The sequence below is a fragment of the Hypanus sabinus genome, chromosome 18, assembly GCF_030144855.1.
Source record: "Hypanus sabinus isolate sHypSab1 chromosome 18, sHypSab1.hap1, whole genome shotgun sequence".
In the NCBI taxonomy this organism is placed as follows: domain Eukaryota; kingdom Metazoa; phylum Chordata; class Chondrichthyes; order Myliobatiformes; family Dasyatidae; genus Hypanus; species Hypanus sabinus.
Window position 1 is genome coordinate 18,659,665 of NC_082723.1, and position 19,951 is coordinate 18,679,615.

Below are 19,951 nucleotides of genomic sequence, written 5' to 3' on the forward strand. Positions count from 1 at the left end.
TGGGACAACATGGCTGCACCACTTATATCAGGTGTCTCAATGTGTATGATAAGCCCAAACAAACCCATTCAGTTTTATACTGAATAAATGGAAATATCCTTATTGCCAAACAATATTCTGGAAGTTGAAGGGGGAATTATTGTGAGAATCCAAAATGATGTGATTTAAAAATGTAACGGAAAGAATATTCCTGATGGAGATTCGGCCAGAAGCAAATAGCACACCAACAAATCTTCACACACAACAAAAACAGGAAGAATATTTCAGATGTTAGAAGTAGCTGAAAGCTCTTGGTTTAGGAACCGCGGTCAGAATTACAGTGACTTTATTAGTTGATATATTGATACATCGTTTGATTAAATGATCCTTATATTGCACGTTTGTAGTTTTAGGGTTGTTTTAGTTCAAGAACAAATTTAGTCAAGCTGTTTGGAACAAATAATCATACATGTAAAGTTTATGCATCAATGGATATGCATCAAAAGTGCTGGAAAGACTTCATCCACTACAAGATTCTGATGTATTGCAACCTGTAGCAAAGTCTTAGAATACAAAACCAAGTCTGAAGCATTCAAGTGCGACTGGTTCAGTTTATTTGTTACTGTTACAATGGTTTATCACTCATCACAGTATTGTCAATTTAAAGTTGTCAAATTAATGGTCTCATTCTAATAGGTTACAGGTCCTGGTGCAAGAAAGGTAAAATGAAATTTTAATGGCAATTCAAAACAAACTCAGAAAGGTGTGCATCATTTGGAAGTTTCGTTCAGATAATGAGGAACTGAGTGTGTAGAGAATCTGTGTCACAAGTAGCAAAAGCAACAGAAGCAAACAGCATATTTCAGTGGAAGTGCAACCAGTGCAATGGCATGCAAAGTAATACTGCAACAGACTCACTGACAGTAGTTCCTTCAGCTAACAGATGCACAGTCACACCAAAAAGTTATTTTGGCCAGGTTTTACAGTTATTAGAACAAATGAAGAAAATAATGTACCATATATTCAGCAAACGTGGTTACCTGACATTGTGGAAAATTGTACAAACAAGGTCTACGTCAGTGGAAACGACTGGCTGAGGAAACTCAAATTAGATTACAGTCATATTTTCAATGATGACATTTTGAAGGCACCTTGGCACATTGTTAACAATGCTATAAGTTTAAAGAAAGCTATACAGGTTGTAAAGATTAAAGATTAGGTTTGCTTGTTGCATGTATATCAAACATGCAGTGAAATGCGTCATTTGCATCAATGGTCTACACAGTCCGAGAATACTTGCAGCTCGCAAATACTGCCACGCTACTGGAACCAACAGAGCATGCCCACACCTACTGACCCTATACTGTAAGTCTTGGGAATGTGGGAAGAATCCTAGGTACCAGGAGGAAACCCACTTGATCATTGAAAGAACGTACAAACTCCTCACAGACAGAGGAAGGAATAGGACCCAGGTTGCTACACTGTAACTTGTTACACTAATCGCAATGCTACTGCCTCGTACACCAAAGAACCAAGACTGATATATATCTTGTCGATGTCAGGTCCTTTCTGTTGCTTTTGGTTCTAGCATTCTCTCATGGAATGAAAACAACTCTGCATAAACTGAAAAGGAAGTATCTGGAACATTGTTTGAAGCCTGTAAATTTGTTCAGTGTTTACTAGGCTGATCCATCACCCTAGTAAAAGATTGTAATTACCAATTACAATATCAGCTCCCAAATTAGCAATACTTATTATGGCAGAATCATATCCAGAGCTTTCCTACATGGTTACACACTGGATAAATTTGTTCTGCCTTGGGGCACGAATACCTCTTTTACGTTTGAAGATGACAACTCATGCTGATAAAAGCTTGTCAGGTACCTGCAGGTTTATAGCTCTTCCTTTAGTTTGTTAGCTGAGAATCCAGTCTTCAGAAGAAGTTTTCACAACAGAGGGAAATCAAAAAAAGGAAGCTAAACTGATTTTTTTATACCCTTCTAATCCTATGATCACTTCAGCCAAAGATATGCTCTCATTAATGTACATCACAGCATGAACAAAAGCTGACTAGCTTGATTATTCAGAATGATTTGCAATGCTGTCTGCAATGATTTAAAGAAAGAGCTTCTGTGTTTTTGGCAAAATATTCAATTTTCTGTAATTTGCACACTTTTCTCATGAGCTTAAAACACATCAGTTATGATGAAAGGAAATATCAGGTAAAAAGGACATAGGAAATGTATACAACATTAAATTGAATTTATGAATCATCGTGAATGTAATAAAGCTTCCCAAAATGCCTAACAGTAAAATGCTGGGAACCTGAAATTAAACAAAAAATGCTGGAGACGCAGGTCAGGAGTTAAAGCTTCAGGTCAATAACTTTTAGTTCAAACGACAAGGTTATTGACCTGAAATATTAAGCCCATTTTTGTCTTCACATATCCTGCCTGATTTGTTGAGATTTATTCTGTTTTATCCCAGGATGCCTTACAGGGACATAATAAAACAAAAATTATTTTCACTATTATGGCAGTCAGCCAATATTTACTCACCTTGAAAGACAATTATTAAGAAAGAGAATGAGCAGATTGAAGAAACACTACCATACAAATTAACCATTATCAGGCAATTTAGGTATAAATTAGAGTCATAGATTTGTACAGCACATAAAAAATTGTTTAAATTTGATCTACTGGACCTGGTATAATACTTCTGGGCAAGAGTTTCTCCTGACCATGTAATCCTGTTGCAATGCTCTCACACCTTCTAGCAATAGATCAAAAGCCAACAAAATAAATAATGCACTTTCACTTGTACATTATTGCTCATTTATGCACCTTCAATCACTGAAACCACAATTTCAAGCACTTTCTGCATCTAAATTAAATCCAAGCTATTTTTGCTGTAGGTTTTTCTTCGCGGCAAGCCAAGTAACGAAGGTTTTGAAGGTCATCGGAATGATTTCAAAAGGATAGAACAAATCAAACTGTTCCTTATATCTAATATCAAACAGGACTCATGTCAGCACTGATTAATGAACCCACATTCAGCAACATCCCCCCCCCCCCCCCAAACATATCCCACTTTGAAGTTAGGATGATCGGGGATCAGAAATGACCCAGGAGACAGATTTCAGCATCTTTGAACCTTTGCTTTGAAAGATTTTTTCTCTCTCTGCCATTTTGGGAGGCACTTCCTTGCCCCGTTACTGCGTAGTTAACAATGTCTTGGCACAAACACACCCTTAGTGATTTGAGATGAAGCTTAAGTCATGGCTGCATGCACATCTTCACAATCAACACGGAAAATATTTACTGCAGAATTATAAGATCATGGTCTTTTCTCCAATGGAAAAAAAGTGGAATTAACAATCAAGATTTAGCATCTTGCCTGCTACAACATTTCAACAAATCATTCTTTTTTATTATTTATCAGATTTCACAAAAAATGATCTATAGTCAAGTTCAAATAATACAAGGTTCTTTATTATATTCTTGTTCAGCTGGAGATTTTATTCATTACCACTTTTATCATTAAATACAGAACCACCAGTCCACCACCTCTCTTCAGGTTTGGTCAAAGAAGTAGAAAGATGCAGGATCTTATTTTTCATAATGTCAATCAAGGTGAATAAACATTGTGAAAATGCTGACATTATACACTAGTTCTCTTGCATATGAACTGAAATACACTCAGAGGCCACATTATTAGCTATACCTGCTTGTTAATGCAAATGTCTAATCAGTCACTCAATGTCAGCAAGACCAAGGAGCTGATTATTGACTAGAGAGCAGGAAAATGGAAACTGGAGCTCCATGAGCCAGTTCTAATCAGGGTACAGTGGTGGAGAGGGTAAGCAAATTTAAATTCCTTGGTGTTATCATTTCAAAGAATCTATGGGTCCAGCACACAAGTGCCATTACAAAGAAGTACAGCAGAATTCTACTTTTGTAGAAGTTTGCATAGATTCTTCATCTAAAACTGTGACAAACTTCTATATATGTGTGATGGAGAGTATACTGATGGCCTAGTATGGAAACACCAATGACCTTCAATGGAAAAGAATGTAAAATGTGGTCCATCACGGTTAAAGCCTTCTCCACCACTGAGCACATCTACAAGGATCAACATCACAGGAAAGCAGAAACCATCATCAAGGACCCCCACCATGCTCTTTTCTTTCCTGTGCCATCAATAAAATACAGGAGCCATACAATCAGGTTCAGAAACATTATTTTACACAACCATCAGGTTCTTGAACGGGGGGGGGGGGGGGGGGAATAATTTCACTTAACTTCACTTACCCCAACACTGAACTATTCCCACTACCTATGGACTCACATTCAAGGACTCCTCATTTCATCATAATCTTTCCTTCCAGAAATGAATAAACAGCCGACATTTCAGCCCAAAGTGTTTTCCATAGATGCTGCCTGACCTGCTGACTTCCTCCAGCATTTTCTATGTGTGACTCTGGATTTGCAACATCTGTAGGATCTCTTGTATTTAATCTTTCCTTTACAGTTTGAGGAGGGAGCAAGATAAAATCGAAAGTAACGACACCTCTACCCATGGAAGAGTAATAATATTATCATTTCTCTGTTCAATATTGCTCTTACAATGAATGTGTCAAGATGCAAACAAGATTATATTGAATCAAACTACCCTGGAACATGTACGCATTTAACGTGGTTAGTAGCACTTGGAAATGTTTGATACAAAGCAGAGAGGCAGTAAAACAAACTCACTGTGAAGATTAATACACATTGTTTACATATGGCAAGGTATTAGTTGATGCTTTGCAACTGTTTTTTAAGACTTTACTATTAGTGATTATGATATGGACGAACAACTACATCTATTTACCTTTTTTGCACTGAGGGCTGTGGGAAACATTTAATTTTCAAAATGATCCATTTATTAGTCTACGTAACAGAAGATACAGTTTGACAGCACTTGAGCCCAGGTGCAGTATGAAACATGAAAGCTCAAATTTGCAACCAGGCAGCTAGGAATCAATGATTCAACTACCAGAGTGGCAAAGATGAACTCTGGTGCGAAAGGATACAGAATGTGTCATATTTAATACATCAAAGAGAGTGAATAAGCTGATATGTCAATGAACAAATAGTCCTGGGATACCCTTCAAACATTCATGAGATCAATAGATTACAATTGTTTTGCAGTAATGAATAACATAAAGATGAAAAAAGCACAACACAAGGGCATGGAGAACTCACATTTTCTCCTAATTTGCAAAACTTCTGTGTCAGCACTAGCTTTCATGTCTACAAAACTGAATCAAACTCTGTTAGAAGTGCTCCCTCTTTTTTAATGTCTTCTAAGAATTAACTGCAACCACCAAATACTGTGCAATTCCACACGACTTCAAAGTTCAAAGTACATTTATTATCAAAGTATGTACACAGTATACAACCTTGAGATTTGTCTTTTTGCAGGCAGCCACAAAACAAAGAAACACAATAGAACCTGTTCAAAGAAATATCCCACACAAGACCCAAAGTGTGAAAAACAGAACAAATCGTGCAAACAATAAAAAGTAAACAAATAACATTAGCTGCAAGTACCCAAAAGTGAGTCCTCAGCACCGTGCTGATAGTCAACAGCATCAACAGATGGTATGTGCCAATGGCTGCAAACCACAGCTGCAGAGTTAGTTCAGCGCTGAAGTGCTCTAATTAAATCATGCAAATAGCTCTAAATAAAAAATAAACAAAAACACAAGGAACATGAACGACAGAGTCCTCAAAGCAAGTCTACGACTGTGGAGCGCATTCAGTGCTAAAGCAAGCCCGTCCTGAAGCCCAGTGGTTGCAGGCAACAGTCACTTGAGAACCCGGCGGTGTGGAACCCAAGACTCCTGCACCTTCTGCCTACTGGCAGTAGCAAGAGAGATCAGCCAAATGCAGATAGATAGCACTGACCATCCCTGTCTGTTTTCCACTCTCGTCAACAATTTAAATCTTGCTTGACATTTTAAATGGTGTGGAGTAATGGAGTGGACAACGGTTTTGTGTTCCGCCTTTAGGAATCAACACAGAATCTCACCCACGCCAAATTTCCCCGGAGATCGCAGAAGTTCCAAATCTATCCGTTGGCCCAAAAATACATTCTTAAAAGTGAAATTACAAGCTCCAACCAATTACAGTTCAGAAGAAGAGGAGGAAGAAGTATATTTATAAGAAGAACAGTATATTCAGTAGCTTTGTAAGCTGTCTGCAAGATGTCACCATTATTTACTCGTGCCATTTTGACACTTCTGTAATGAACTTCTGTCACTGGAATTTAAGTTCCTAACCTTCTTTACCATACTTTTCATTTTTTTTATATATAAAAAATTCTTTTAGCTGAGTTCTGCAATGGATTCCCAAAGTTTTCAGTTTAACTGGAAATCTTCCAGATGGAACTTTGCAAGTGTCCTCTGAAAATTTAAAATCAAGTCCCTTATAGGAACTACTGCCACCCTTGAGGAGACCCAGGTACACGAGATGAGGAAAACACAATAGATGTGAAGCACCTGAGTTTTCAAAGACCCACCAACAAAGTAGTGGAGAATAGTAAAGTGGAATAGAAACTGGTTAGAAAAACACAAATAGAATGCAAGCAAGGAGTAAATAGAAAGAATGTTTAGAATGGATAGCTGTGTTAGTAAAGGTTCTGTTCCGAAATTTCTTCTGGTCACTGCAAAACAATATTTTTATAAGATAGCAATAAAAAGCCATTATACTTTGGAGGAAATCCTTGCAAGCAAGAAATCAGTGAACAGCCTTGTAATATTAAGGTTAATGCATGCAAAGGAAAGGGAACAACTTTTGTACAGCATTACTGCTTCCAGTGGGACCAACTATTTAGCCATGTTAAACTAGGTTTTCTAACAATAGGATATAGATTTTATGGTTTAATTGGTTTTAAATTGTTTTGGTTCTCTAATTTCAGACATTTTAAAGCATTAAAAAAGGATAATAAAAAGGAAGAAGGATAATAGAGCAAACTCTGTGAACACACCTTTGCTGATTGGAAGTTTATTCAAACAAGTTTAGCGATGAATCATATAATCACAAGGGGTACCAGAAATCCAAATCAACACACACAATACTGACAGAACTCAGTAGATCATGCAGCATCCGTGGAAATTAATGAACAGTCAATGTTTTGGATTGAGACCCTTCATTAGTACTGGAAAAGAAGGGGTGATGGGATGAAGTAAGAAGCTGGAAGATGTTAAGTAGAAAAAGGCAAAGGGCTAGAGAAGGAATCTGATAGGAGACGAGAAAGGGAAGGATGAGGGGCGCCAGGGGGAGGTGATAGGCAGGTGAGGAGAAGAGGTAAGAGGCCAGGGTGGGGAAATGAAGATCAACCATTTTATGGGTGTAGCTTGTTTTGGGAATCATATGGTTGTATAATGCTGTAAAAGGCTCTTCTACAGCACAGACTGACTATTTGAATCTAGATTTATCCTTTAATACGGTTCACATTGTTAAACCTGGATAAAATGGGATTTCTGCGCATTTCTGCAGTGAGCTATCATATTTCTATGGGCTGAATCTTTTAATTTATTGCTCAGAAACATTTCTGTTATTTTACTTATCATCAATGGCAGTTAATAGTTGTTTGTAAGCATGAACCCACTGGAGTTTTGATACTTAACCATAATCTTTTAATATAAATATATACAATATTATGTACTTTCTCCCTAAGCACAATGAAAGCTATAAATTTCTCCAGTTTCTAATATAATGCCCATCTATAAAAATACGCTGATAAATTGTTGCGGCAAGTGATGCACATCCTGATGAACCTAGTTAATTGCTCAGATGTCCATACCTTCCCATCTTCTGTGTAGACGTTTTCATTGTAAGCCTTAACGATTGTCCGATCAATGAATAGACTCCTCATTACAACAATTGCCTTTAAAACCTTTCCAAGTGTAACCTGTAACAAACAATATGGAAACCTCAATTAATTATTAGGGAAGTTTGATTCTTTCCAGATGCAGAAAGTAGCTAGGTATGATTTTGACAAAACATTAGCATGTTTGGTCGCAGGATATAATTTTCTCGCATGGAATTTAAATGCACCCATGATCAGAGATGCCATTCTCTTTATGGCAATCCATTTATAAAAAGCATTTCCTTTAGGTGTCACAGGAATTTATGTCTATTTGGCAGAATGCAGAATTAAACAATTGAACATTTTTAAATGTAAAGAGACAGCAGTGACCTAATGAAAGGTCTTGGCCCAAAACATCGACTGTTTATTGCTCTTCAAAGATGCTGCCTGACCTGCTGAGTTCATAGAACACTGAACATAGAAATCTACAGCACTTTAGAGGCCCTTCAGCCCACAATGTTGTGCCAACCATGTAACCTACTCTAGAAACTCTCTAGAATTACCTTACCACAAAGCCCTCTATTTTTCTAAGCTCCGTGTACCTATCTAATAGTCTTAAAAGACCCTATTGTATCTGCCTCCACTTCAATCGTCGGCAGTGCATTCCATATACACACCACTCTTTGTGTGAAAAACTTACCCCTGACATCCTCTCTGACCTACTTCCAAGCACTTTAAAACTGTGCCCCTCATGTTAGCCATTTCAGCCCTGGGAAAAAATCTCTGGCTATCCACACAATCAATGCCTTTCATCATCTTACACATCTCTATCAGATCACCTCTCATCTTCTGTCGTTCCAAGAAAAGGTCAAGTTCACTCAACCTATTCTCTTAAGGGATACTCTTCAATCCAGGCATCATCCATGTCAATCTCCTCTGCACTCTTTCAATAGCATTCACATCCCTCCTGTTGTGAGATGACCAGAACTGAAAACAGCACTCCAAGTGGGGTCTGACCAAGGTCTTATATAGCTGTAACATTACCTCACAGCTCTTGAACACAATCCCACGGTTGATGAAGGCCAACACACCACATGCCTTCTTAACAACACTGTCAACCTGCACAGCAGTTTTGAGTGTCTCTGATCCTCCACACTGCCAAGATTCTTACCATTAATACTACATTCTGTCTTTTGAACTCCATCTCTCACTTCTCAGCCCAGTTCTGCATCCTATTGATGTCCTGCTGCAACCTCTGAAAACCTTCCAGACTATCCACAACACCCCCAAACTTACTAACCCACCCTTCTACTTCTTCATCCAGGTCATTTATAAAACTCACAAAGAGGAAGGGTCCCAGAACAGATCCCCACGGAACACCACTGGTCACCGACCTCCATGCAGAATACAAACCACTGTTTGCCTTCTGTGGTCAAACCAATTCTGGATCCACAAAGCATGGTTTCCTTGGATCCCACGCTTCCTTACTTTCTCCAGCATTTTGTGTGTGTTATTCAGGATTTCCAGTATCTGAAGACTCTCATGTTAGTGACCTGACAAAAGCCTTAAAATTATGAATTGATTTAACAAGGAGTATATGAACAAAATATTCTGAGTTGTTAGAAATCCAAGCTCAGGAACATAAATACGAAGGATGCTATTTTCCAACTGTGTCTTCGCCATTCTTCTGAACAATCCAATTCCCAATCCCATTGAACCAGCTGCTATACCAAGGATAATTTTTAATAGGCAGTGCCTCAGGAAGACAGCATCTATCATTAAGGGCATTTCTCTTGGGGACGAGATACAGGAGGCTGAATGAGTTACACAATGATTCAGTAACTGCTTCTTCCCCTCTTCTCTTCCAGCATCAGATTTCTGAACATTCCATGAACCTCACTCTTCCATTTTTTGGCACTAATTGTGTAATTCTGTCTTTGCATTGTACTGCTGCTGCAAAACAACATATTTCACATAATACAAGCCAATAGTTAGAGAATCAGGGTAAAGTTAATGGACATATGCAAGAGTTCTTGCACACTTCCATTAACTTTACCCTGATCTCTAACTACTCACATATATTAGAGTACCAAATAGTATAGAACTTCGGAGCAAATTGAAGTATGGGGGGGGGGGGGGGGAAGAGAGGATCCTAAGAAATCACAATGGGAACACAGAGAGCAAAAGAGGAGATGATCACATTAGAGCTGCTGGAGAAGTAAAGCAGTAACACCACCTTATTTCCCCTAGAGAAATAAGGAAGATCTGCATTATTTAAAGAGTGGTTAAAATGTGACGAGGCAAGCAAATGCCTTTTTCGTAAGGATTTCAAAACTCACTGAGTATATGGGAAGTTGTGGGGTTGGGGACAGAGCAATAGAAATAAAAAGGCACATTCTCAGCCTCTTGTATAAGTGATATAAGCACAAGACAACTGCATGGGCTGAATGGCCTGTACTGAATACACCTTGCAATTCCAAATTATTTTTCCAGAACATAAATGATGGTACTGTTACGACTGTGCCCAACTCTGAGGGGCCAAAGGGTACAAAGTAGCCCCCTCCTTTTTGTGAATCGCAAGATCGCTATTAATGCGGGTCTGGGACCCAGGAAATGAGAGAGACACACAGAATCCACAAGGGGTTTGGAATGCCCTGGCCCCTTGGTGATACAAAGCCACGGAAAACGGCCATTGTCTCTTGGAGACAGAATTGTGTATTGAGTACTGTACTATTTATTTGAAGCCCTCAGGGAATGAACAAAGTGGGCTGGTTGAGGGATGGCATCATTCCAACCTGACTGACATCTGAGACCCTGTGAGTAAAGATAAAAGAAGGTCTGGGGAACAACCCCTTTAGACGCACCAGGAGAAACGCTAGAAATCCCGTCTCAGCATTTAATAGCGACAGCCGGTGTAAGGCCCACATGTGTCCTTTCCCGTTGCCCGGGATTGAGGCCTTACCACGGAAGACGGCTCAGCTAAAGAAGAGATCACCACCGACGACATTTCGAAGGATCGACATCATAAAAAGGAAAAGCTGGCAAGTTCTAAAAATCTGACTTTCTCCATCCAAAGGCTGCAGCCTGAATGAACTAAAGTGACTTTTATATTTCCATCAGACAATACATTATCCCCTAGACAACGATAGAACTATTTCTTATTGATTATTATTATACCTGCGCTTTTAGATTTAGTATTGTTACGAACCCCGTAACTGGGTCACTTACCAGCAAAGATAGAGAGGTTCGTTGAAGTCTGATGGTACTATTTTTAACAGTATTTATTGATAAAAATACACAAAATAATATCAATGCAAACATACAGATAATATACGTTGTCAATACTGTCCGATGGAAATATAAAAGTCACTGTTAGTTCGTTCCAGCTGCAGCGTTTTGGTTTGAGAGAAAGACGGGTTAAAACTTGCCCAGTCCTTTTATGATGTCAATCCTTCGAGAGTCATTGGGAGTTGATTTCCCCGTTGTTAGCTAAAAACCGTTCTTCCGTGGGAAAGGCACACCGGTTCCGGGGCAAATGGAACTGGACACACGTGGCCTCCCCATCGGCTTCCGCTATTACGGGATCGCTAGCGTTTCTTCTAGTGCGTCTGGAGGGGCTGTTCCACAGACCCTCTTTTATCCTGACTCACAGGGTCTCAGATGTCAATCAGATTGAGATGATGCAATCTCTCCACCAACCTCCCCCTCGGTTCATTGCCTGGGGCTTCGATGCATCATACAGGATGCAATACACAAGTCCCTCTCCAAGAGACAATAGCCGTTATCAATGGGTCGCCTCTCGGAGGCCAGGTCACATTCCAATCTTTGTGAATTCTGCATGTCTTTCTCTCATTTCCTGGGTCTCCTGGACTGACTCAATAGTGATCTTGCGATTCTCACAAAGGAGGGGGCTACCCCGCACCCTTCGGCCCCTCAGAGCTGTGGTACATTCATAACAGTATTGTTGACGTATATTATCTATATGTTTACATTGATATTATTTTTGTGTATTTTTATCAATAAATACTGTTAAAAATAGTACCATCAGACTTCAACGGACCTCTCTATCTTTGCTGGTAAGTGACCCAGTTACAGGGTACGTAACAGTACTCATTTAAATCTGTGTTTGTTTTCAGAAGCTGAGGGATGAATACATTTTCAAGTCACCAGCCTCTCACTTCCTGTCTCCAGGCGATCACTGGTCTCACTTTAGCTCCCTCTATAAAATGACTAGGTTAAGATCAACTCACAGTGCATGACTGGCAAGGGCAATTATTTGGCTGCATGGCCACTACTGTGGAATTTGGTGATGGATTTCACATTCCCTGTAGTTCTGAAATACTGTGAAGAACAATAGTTTCTACTAGCAGAAATACAGTAATAAAAAAGGGCAACACACACAAGAAAGGGTATTATTAGTAATCAGCTGCATCAACTCTAGGGAAAACTTTTAGAAACCTGTCAAACACATCTACCATGCACTATATTACACTTAGCTCTGTGCATTAGCTGTGAGAAATGTGGCTGCAGGCTATAATGAGCTTTTAATCCCAAAGAACACTTCAGAAAGTTACTCAATACACCAGGTCGCATAGCCGGAGGCTATAATAATTACAGAGTTCTGTGAATCTTTCTACTGTGAGTTATGCAGCTAATATTCTTACAACTGTTAACAATTAATCAGCATATTTAATCAGTTATTACTGCAAAAGAAATGAAGTTAGAAGTAAGGCTGTCAACAGTTAATTTTATTAATTGATTGCGCATGTTACACATGGAAGTCACAACATTCGCCTTGCATGCTGTTCTGGGAATGCCAGTGCACTAAACTAACAAAAATCAATTTTATCACGTACCAAGAATAAAATAAGACAGTGCAAGGCACAGTCCAGAAGTGTAGGAAAGTACATTGCATGAGGAATAATTCTAGGTCATTACATCATTTTCCTTTTTCCTCTTACTCTTTATTTGGAAATCAGTTGTCTCTCCTGGCTTTTCTTTGTTGATGTGACTGCAGTAGAATCATTGGTACAAACAAATGAACAGTCATGTTGTGGTTCAATACTTCACAGTAACAATATAGTGCTTCATTCCTACCCTCAAAAAAACAACATGGTCATTAGGTAACACACACAAAATGATGGTGAAATGCTGCAGCCAGGCAGCATGTATAGGGAGAAGCACAGTTGCTGTTTCGGACCCGCCGAGACCCTTCGTCAGGACTAACTGAAAGGAAAGATAGTAAAAGATTTGAAAGTAGGAGGGGGAGGGGGAAATCCGAAATGATAGGAGAAGACAGGAGGGGGAGGGATGAAGCTAAGAGCTGGAAAGGTGATTGGCAAAAGGGATGGAGAGCTGGAGAAGTGAAAGGATCATGGGATGGGAGGGCGAGGGAGAAAGAAAGGGGGAGGGTAGCACCAGAGGGAGATGGAGAGCAGGCAAAGAGTGATTGTGAGAGGGGCAGAGAGAGAAAAAAAGGGGGGGGGGGAATAAATAAATAAATAAGGGAAGGGGTAAGAAGGGGAGGAGCAGCTTTAACAGAAATTAGAGAATCAATGTTCATGCCATCAGGCTGCAGGCTACCCACACAGAATATAAGGTGTTGTTCCTCCAACCTCAGTTTGGCTTCATCTTGACAGTAAAGGAGGCCATGGATAGACATACCAGACTGGAAATGGGATATGGAATTAAAATGTGTGGCCACTGGGAGATCCCGCTTTCTCTGGTATAAAAATCGTAGATGTCCTGCTTTCTCTAGCAGACAGAGTGTAGTAATTCCCATTCTGATAATTTCACGCCCCATTCCCATTCTGATCACCCCTCCCCCTCCTGTCTTCTCCTATCATTTTGGATTTCCCCCTCCCCCTCCCACTTTCAAATCTCTTACTATAATTTCTTTCAATTATTCCTGATGAAGGGGTTTGGCCCGAAATGTCGACTGTGTTTCTTCCTATAGATCGGGGGTCGGCAACCCGCGGCTCCGGAGCCACATGTGGCTCTTTTACGTCTGTGCTGCGGCTCCCTGTTGCTTTGGGAAATAATTGGTTGTGGCGACCCTTTTCCTGGCACATCCGAACCGACTCACAATTAGATAGCCTACGGGGGTTTGCGAGCACAGAGCTTTGGAGCCTCTGCGCCATGGGGGGCAGGTTGAGGGAGGCTTAAAAGTGAGGCTGAAGATTTCGAATAAAGTTTTTTCCTTCGACTGCAGTTACCGACTCCGTGTCGTAATTTTAGCGCTGCGTGTAGCACACCGCTACATGGTCAGTATTTAATTAAAATGTATTTTATGTTAGTTTGTTAGTTTTTGAAATGTAAATCTAAATTTGAAGATTATGGTGATCTTGTACAATCTAAATAAGACGTTGTGGCGACCCATTTCCTGACACATCCGAACCGGCTCACAATTAGATAGCCTACGGGGGTTTGCGAGCACAGAGCTTTGGAGCCTCTGCGCCATGGGGGGGCAGGTTGAGGGAGGCTTAAAAGTGAGGCTGAAGATTTCGAATAAAGTTTTTTCCTTCGACTGCAGTTACCGACTCCGTGTCGTAATTTTAGCGCTGCGTGTAGCACACTGCTACATGGTCAGTATTTAATTAAAATGTATTTTATGTTAGTTTGTTAGTTTTTGAAATGTAAATCTAAATTTGAAGATTATGGTGATCTTGTACAATCTAAATAAGACGTTGTGGCGACCCATTTCCTGACACATCCGAACCGGCTCACAATTAGCCAGCATTCAGGCTAAGGGAGATAGCCTACGGGGGTTTGTGTGTACGTGTCTTTTGCAGCATCCGCGCCCATGGGGGGCGGGTTGAGGGAGGCTTAAAAGCAAGGCTGTTTAGTTCGAATAAAGCTATCTTTGACTGCAGTTTACTGACTGCGTGTAGCACACCGCTACAACGTGTTTTTATCGCTGGCTGTCCAGAGGGGAGGTGCTGAAACGCTTTGTCGCGTGTCTGGAAGAAGTGAAAACTTTCCTGGGCAGCAAAGGGCTCAACTTTCCTGAGCTGGAACAGCCAGAGTGGCTGGAAAAGCTACACTTCATGGTAGACATGACAGCGCACCTGAACACGCTGAACACAGCTCTTCAACGGGGTAAGGACGTACAGCCCTGCACATGTTGGAGGATGTTTTGGCATTCGAGCGCAAGTTGACGTTGCTTGCCAGAGATTTACAGAAAGGCACATTGTCTCACTTCCCCAATTTGAGAGAGTTCAAACAAGGTCACGACATGATAAATTCGGAGTATTTACATTCTGCAATCATCGCAATGCAAACATCGTTTGGGAAACGCTTCTGTGAGTTCAGAGAGGAAAAAAACACATTATCCTTCCCGGTCACTCCCCTAAGCATCGATCCATCCCTACTGAATACGACTGCATTGTCAGGTGTGAGTCAACCTGAACAAGTATGATAAATAGTTTAATTGCCTATTATTTTACGTATATTCATATGTTTTCATTGTTCAGTGAAATAGTCCTTTTATTTTTCAGGTTGACAGCTGGCTGACATTATTTTTGGTTTGCTGCTGGCGGCAAATTTAAGTTTGGCGTTTTTCATAAATACAAGAAGGACTCAAATAGACGTTGAGTATTTTACTTAAAAGTAACCTTCAACCCAACGTCTTTTTTTCGGAGTTCAAAATGTTTTTGTTGCATGCAGAAATGTAATTTCGTTTTCTCTGCAGGAGTTCATCAATTTCATAAATGCAACACATTATAGTTTGTTTATACATAGCATAAAGGCAAAACAAAACGTTGTATGCAGTGTTATTTCATTTTTAATGTCAAACGGGTTTTGCGGCTCCCAGTGTTTTCTTTTCTGTGGGAAACGGGTCCAAGTGGCTCTTTCAGTGGTAAAGGTTGCTGACCCCTGCTATAGATGCTGCCTGGCCTTCTGCGTTCCACCAGCATTTTGTGTGTGTTGCTTGAGTTTCCAGCATCTGCAGATTTCCTCGTGTTTGCATAGATCATTGTGTTGGGTCCCATGGACCTGGTGGACAATGGGCTTAGGAGCTGTGACCACTGCAAAAAGCCTCCACAGTGCTCCTCCAACATTCTTGCTATCATCAAGTCACACCTCTTTTAATGAGCTGGGGATGTCCTGAGGAATAGCCAAGGTTTGCTGGCAAGTCAACAACTGAAGCAGCTAGCATTGTGAGAGGCCAGTTGGATCAGAAGCTAGAATAGTGGGAGATGACAACTACAGACCTAACAGACCCATCCCAGAGACCAGATATTGACTGTAGGCTGTTTGTTGCACATCATGATTTTCACAGTCTGCCGTGTCTTTACAATAAAGATCTCATTCCTCTGCCTTTTACTAGGTGGTATTATTCAATAATATGGGCCAGCTGGTGGCACACTGGACTTTGAGGCAGATGGTCCTGCACACTGGACTTTGAGGCAGATGATCCTGCACACTGGACTTTGAGGCAGATGGTCCTGCACACTGGACTTTGAGGCAGATGGTCCTGCACACTGGACTTTGAGGCAGATGGTCCTGCACACTGGACTTTGAGGCAGATGGTCCTGCACACTGGACTTTGAGGCAGATGGTCCTGCACACTGGACTTTGAGGCAGATTGTCCTGCACACTGGACTTTGAGGCAGATGGTCCTGCACACTGGACTTTGAGGCAGATGGTCCTGCACACTGGACTTTGAGGCAGATGGTCTTGCACACTGGACTTTGAGGCAGATGGTCCTGCACACTGGACTTTGAGGCAGATGGTCCTAAGTTCAAATCTGACCGGGTCCCAACCTGGGCAGCAGCAGTATCTGTGAAGAAGAAAGGCCTGGCAATCTACTTCAGTATCTGGTTACAAAAACCCTATGGACAACTACACTATCTATAGAGTCGCTATGAGTTGATGATGACAACTTGATGGCACCCAACAACAACAATTATGCAATATATCCAAGAATCCCAGATAAGGTGTTAGAGATCACTGTTCAACCCCTGGTTTTGGTGTTTACCTAACAGAGACATTCTACACATTTTTCACATGAAGGTGGGCTTGTTTGCATCAAACAGAAGAAATCTACTGCCCAATAAATTATTTTTTGACAGAGGAGTAAAAATGGCAAGAAGCGGCAAACTTATTTAGTTTTTTTTTCTCTCGTATGTTCCCAGTTGCAGTCAACTATGTTGGCTTTCTATGTGCAAATCCAATACATATTTTATTTAGAGATACGGCACAGTAACGTGCCCTTCCAGCCCTGGGAGCACACACCACCCAATTTCACCCATGTGAATATCACAGATCACTTAAGCTCCAAATAGAGTAAAAGAAATCTCTTGAAAAACATTATTATTGGCAAGAAGGCTAGATATATCTTCTTGGGAAATGAGAAGTTAGAACAGAATGCTTGGCTCAATGCCTTAGGAACTTTATCAGCAATTAAACAGCAATGGTTATTAATGAGACCAATAGATGAAGTTAAGAAACAATGAGCTGGGATTTTCAATTGGTGAACATATATAAAAAACTAATTAGAACATAAAACAGAGTTTTCTTTTTTCTGTTTATCAGAATAATTAATCACACTGGGCCACATGGAGAAAATAATTTTATTACCAAGACTTACAGATCTAGATGAGACGAGATTCTCCTAACTTATTGTATACAGGTTAAAAGAATTTTTATTTTTATTGATAAATATATGCATAAAGACCAAAAGAAAGGTAATAAGTCAAATTTTCTTAAACTCAGCTCACCACCTGTAATCATTGTCAGCTGTCAGAAGTATAGCTACACTTACGAACTGCCCCCGACACATCTTTGGACTGTACAAGTTGTAAACACAAATGACACATTTCACTGTACAGTACTGTAGTAATTTTATGTATTGCACTGTACTACCGGTACAAAAAAAATTTCATAACATATGTGAGTGACGATAAACCCGATTTCTGATATGGGTCTCTATTATGGACTGAGAGTGGGAAGGGGATAGGGAAAGGGGAATCATGGTTGGGAAAAGGGGAGGGAGTGGAACGCACCAGCGAGACATTCTGTAATGATCAATAAACCAATTGGGACAGGTGGTAGCACGGGTGCAGACACAACCAGTCCTGAGACACCAGGCAAGGTCATTTGATTCCAAACAATTGGTTTACTGATCATGTTTCAATGTGCACATGGCAACTAAAGATAATCTTTAACCTTTAGGAGTTAGGTGGTGAGTTCTTATCAGCAGCTGGACTTCAACCATTGAGGTCCCGTCCCCAAGCATATTCAGACTTTCACAGAAGACAAGGTTAGGTTTGGAGATTGTCAAATCTGTGAAGTAGTTTTAGTAACTTTTTAAACATCTTCATTTGGAGACATTTAACAACTGATGAAAACAATAATCATTATAACATTAAAGAGACTATTTAAAACACAAACTTCAGTAAAATAAAGAAAAATATTTCATCATTCCCTCTTGCACAGGTGAAGACTGCCAAAACGAATAGGGTCTCCAATCCTAAACTGTCCCGATGTGGTTTAGGTTAATGCTGCTGGGTAGATCTTAAGCCCATGTGGATTGCAGTGAAAGAATGTTTAAAAGTTCCATTTTAGTGTTAAGTACACTGCAGGACTATTAAAACAAAAACTTCACGTCATCTTAAAAGTTTCTTCCCTCGGCAGTTAATCTGATCAACCATTCTAGGTAGCCCCTACTACCTCTATCTATTACCCCTGTCACACCACTGTACTGTATACACCTTAAACCACTTTTTATAATGCTGCTTACATTGTAAATGCATGCTGATATTTATGCATTCATACACATTTTGTTCTACATCTGTACTTTAACCTCTAGCTTCATTTTTAATATAATTCTCTATTCTTTATAATTGATGAATGTTGTTGTTCTCTGTTGCATGTCACGGCCTGACCAACACACCACAGCAATTTCCTAATACATCAAAATGCATACGGTGAATAAAGCTGATCCTTGAAATCCTGCGGTTCACTTTGAAAATGCTGACTACAGTCAAAAAAATTCATCCCAAAAAACGCAATAAAAAAGAATCAATCCAGTGTTAAAACTTATAGTTTAACAATGGTAATGTTAGTCTTTCATAGACATAACTGATACAGATTTGTATAAGGATAATCTCATATGTCCAATCCATTGAACTCAATAGCCTAAAGAGAACAAAGGATTTTAAGGAAGTTCTCAATAATTTCAGAATAAATGTTAAGCAAAGTCATTGTGGTATCTACCATTACAAACAATTAAGGATGGCCAGCCAATCTAATACTTTGCCTTACTTTAATTGGACACTTCAAACCAATTGAATATTGCGATGAATAAGTGTCAAGAAAGTGGTCTTGGACAAGGCTTCTTCTTTTCCACTTACTGTGAAACCAAATAATTATACTATTATTTTAGTATGTTCACTATAAAACTAATAAACACACTGGATATTTCAAACACGAGTAAGTCTGCAGATGCTGGAAACTCAAAGCAACACACACAAAATGCTAAAGGAACTCAGCAGGTCAGGCTGCATCTATGGAAAAGAGTAAACAGTCAATGCTTCGGGCCAAGATCCTTCTTCAGGACTGAGAAGGAAGGGGGAAGGTGCTTGTATAAAAAGGTGGGAAAAGGGGAAAGACGCTAGCTGGAAGGTGATCTTTGAAACCAGGTGGATGGGAAAAATCAAAGGCTAGAGAAGAACGATTCTGAGAGTGAAAGAAGAGAGTGGACAACAGGAGAAGGGGAATGAGGTGATGACCCAGGGAGAAGTAAGAGGCAGGTGAGAAGAAGTGAAAAGTCAGAATGGTGAATAGAGGAGGGTGTGGGGGGTATTTATTCACCAGAAGGAGAAAATTGATATTCATGCCATCAGGTTGCAGGGTACCCAGACAGAATACAAGGTGTTGCTCCTCCACGCTGAGGGTGGCCTCATCTTGGCACAAGAGGAGGCCATGGATCAACATGTCAGAATGGGAATGGGAATCTGAATTAAAATGTTTAGCCACCTAGAAGCCCTGTTTGTGGCATATGTTGCAGAGGTGTTTGACGAAGCGATCCCCCAAATTTACAACGGGTCTCACCAATGTAGAGGAAGCCGCATCGGGAGCACCAGATACAATAGACGACCCCAGCAGATTC

The 19,951-nt window shown here is 40.2% G+C and overlaps 1 protein-coding gene across 1 annotated transcript in view; it reads right to left on the minus strand.

The window, feature by feature from the left end:
• med27 (mediator complex subunit 27) overlaps positions 1-19,951 on the minus strand; it is a 295,482-nt gene that overhangs the window by 22,830 nt on the left and 252,701 nt on the right. Inside the window, exon 5 of the mRNA XM_059993780.1 lies at positions 7,831-7,938. Within this exon, the coding sequence (XP_059849763.1) occupies positions 7,831-7,938 (108 nt within the window). The remainder of the gene's footprint in view (positions 1-7,830; positions 7,939-19,951) is intronic.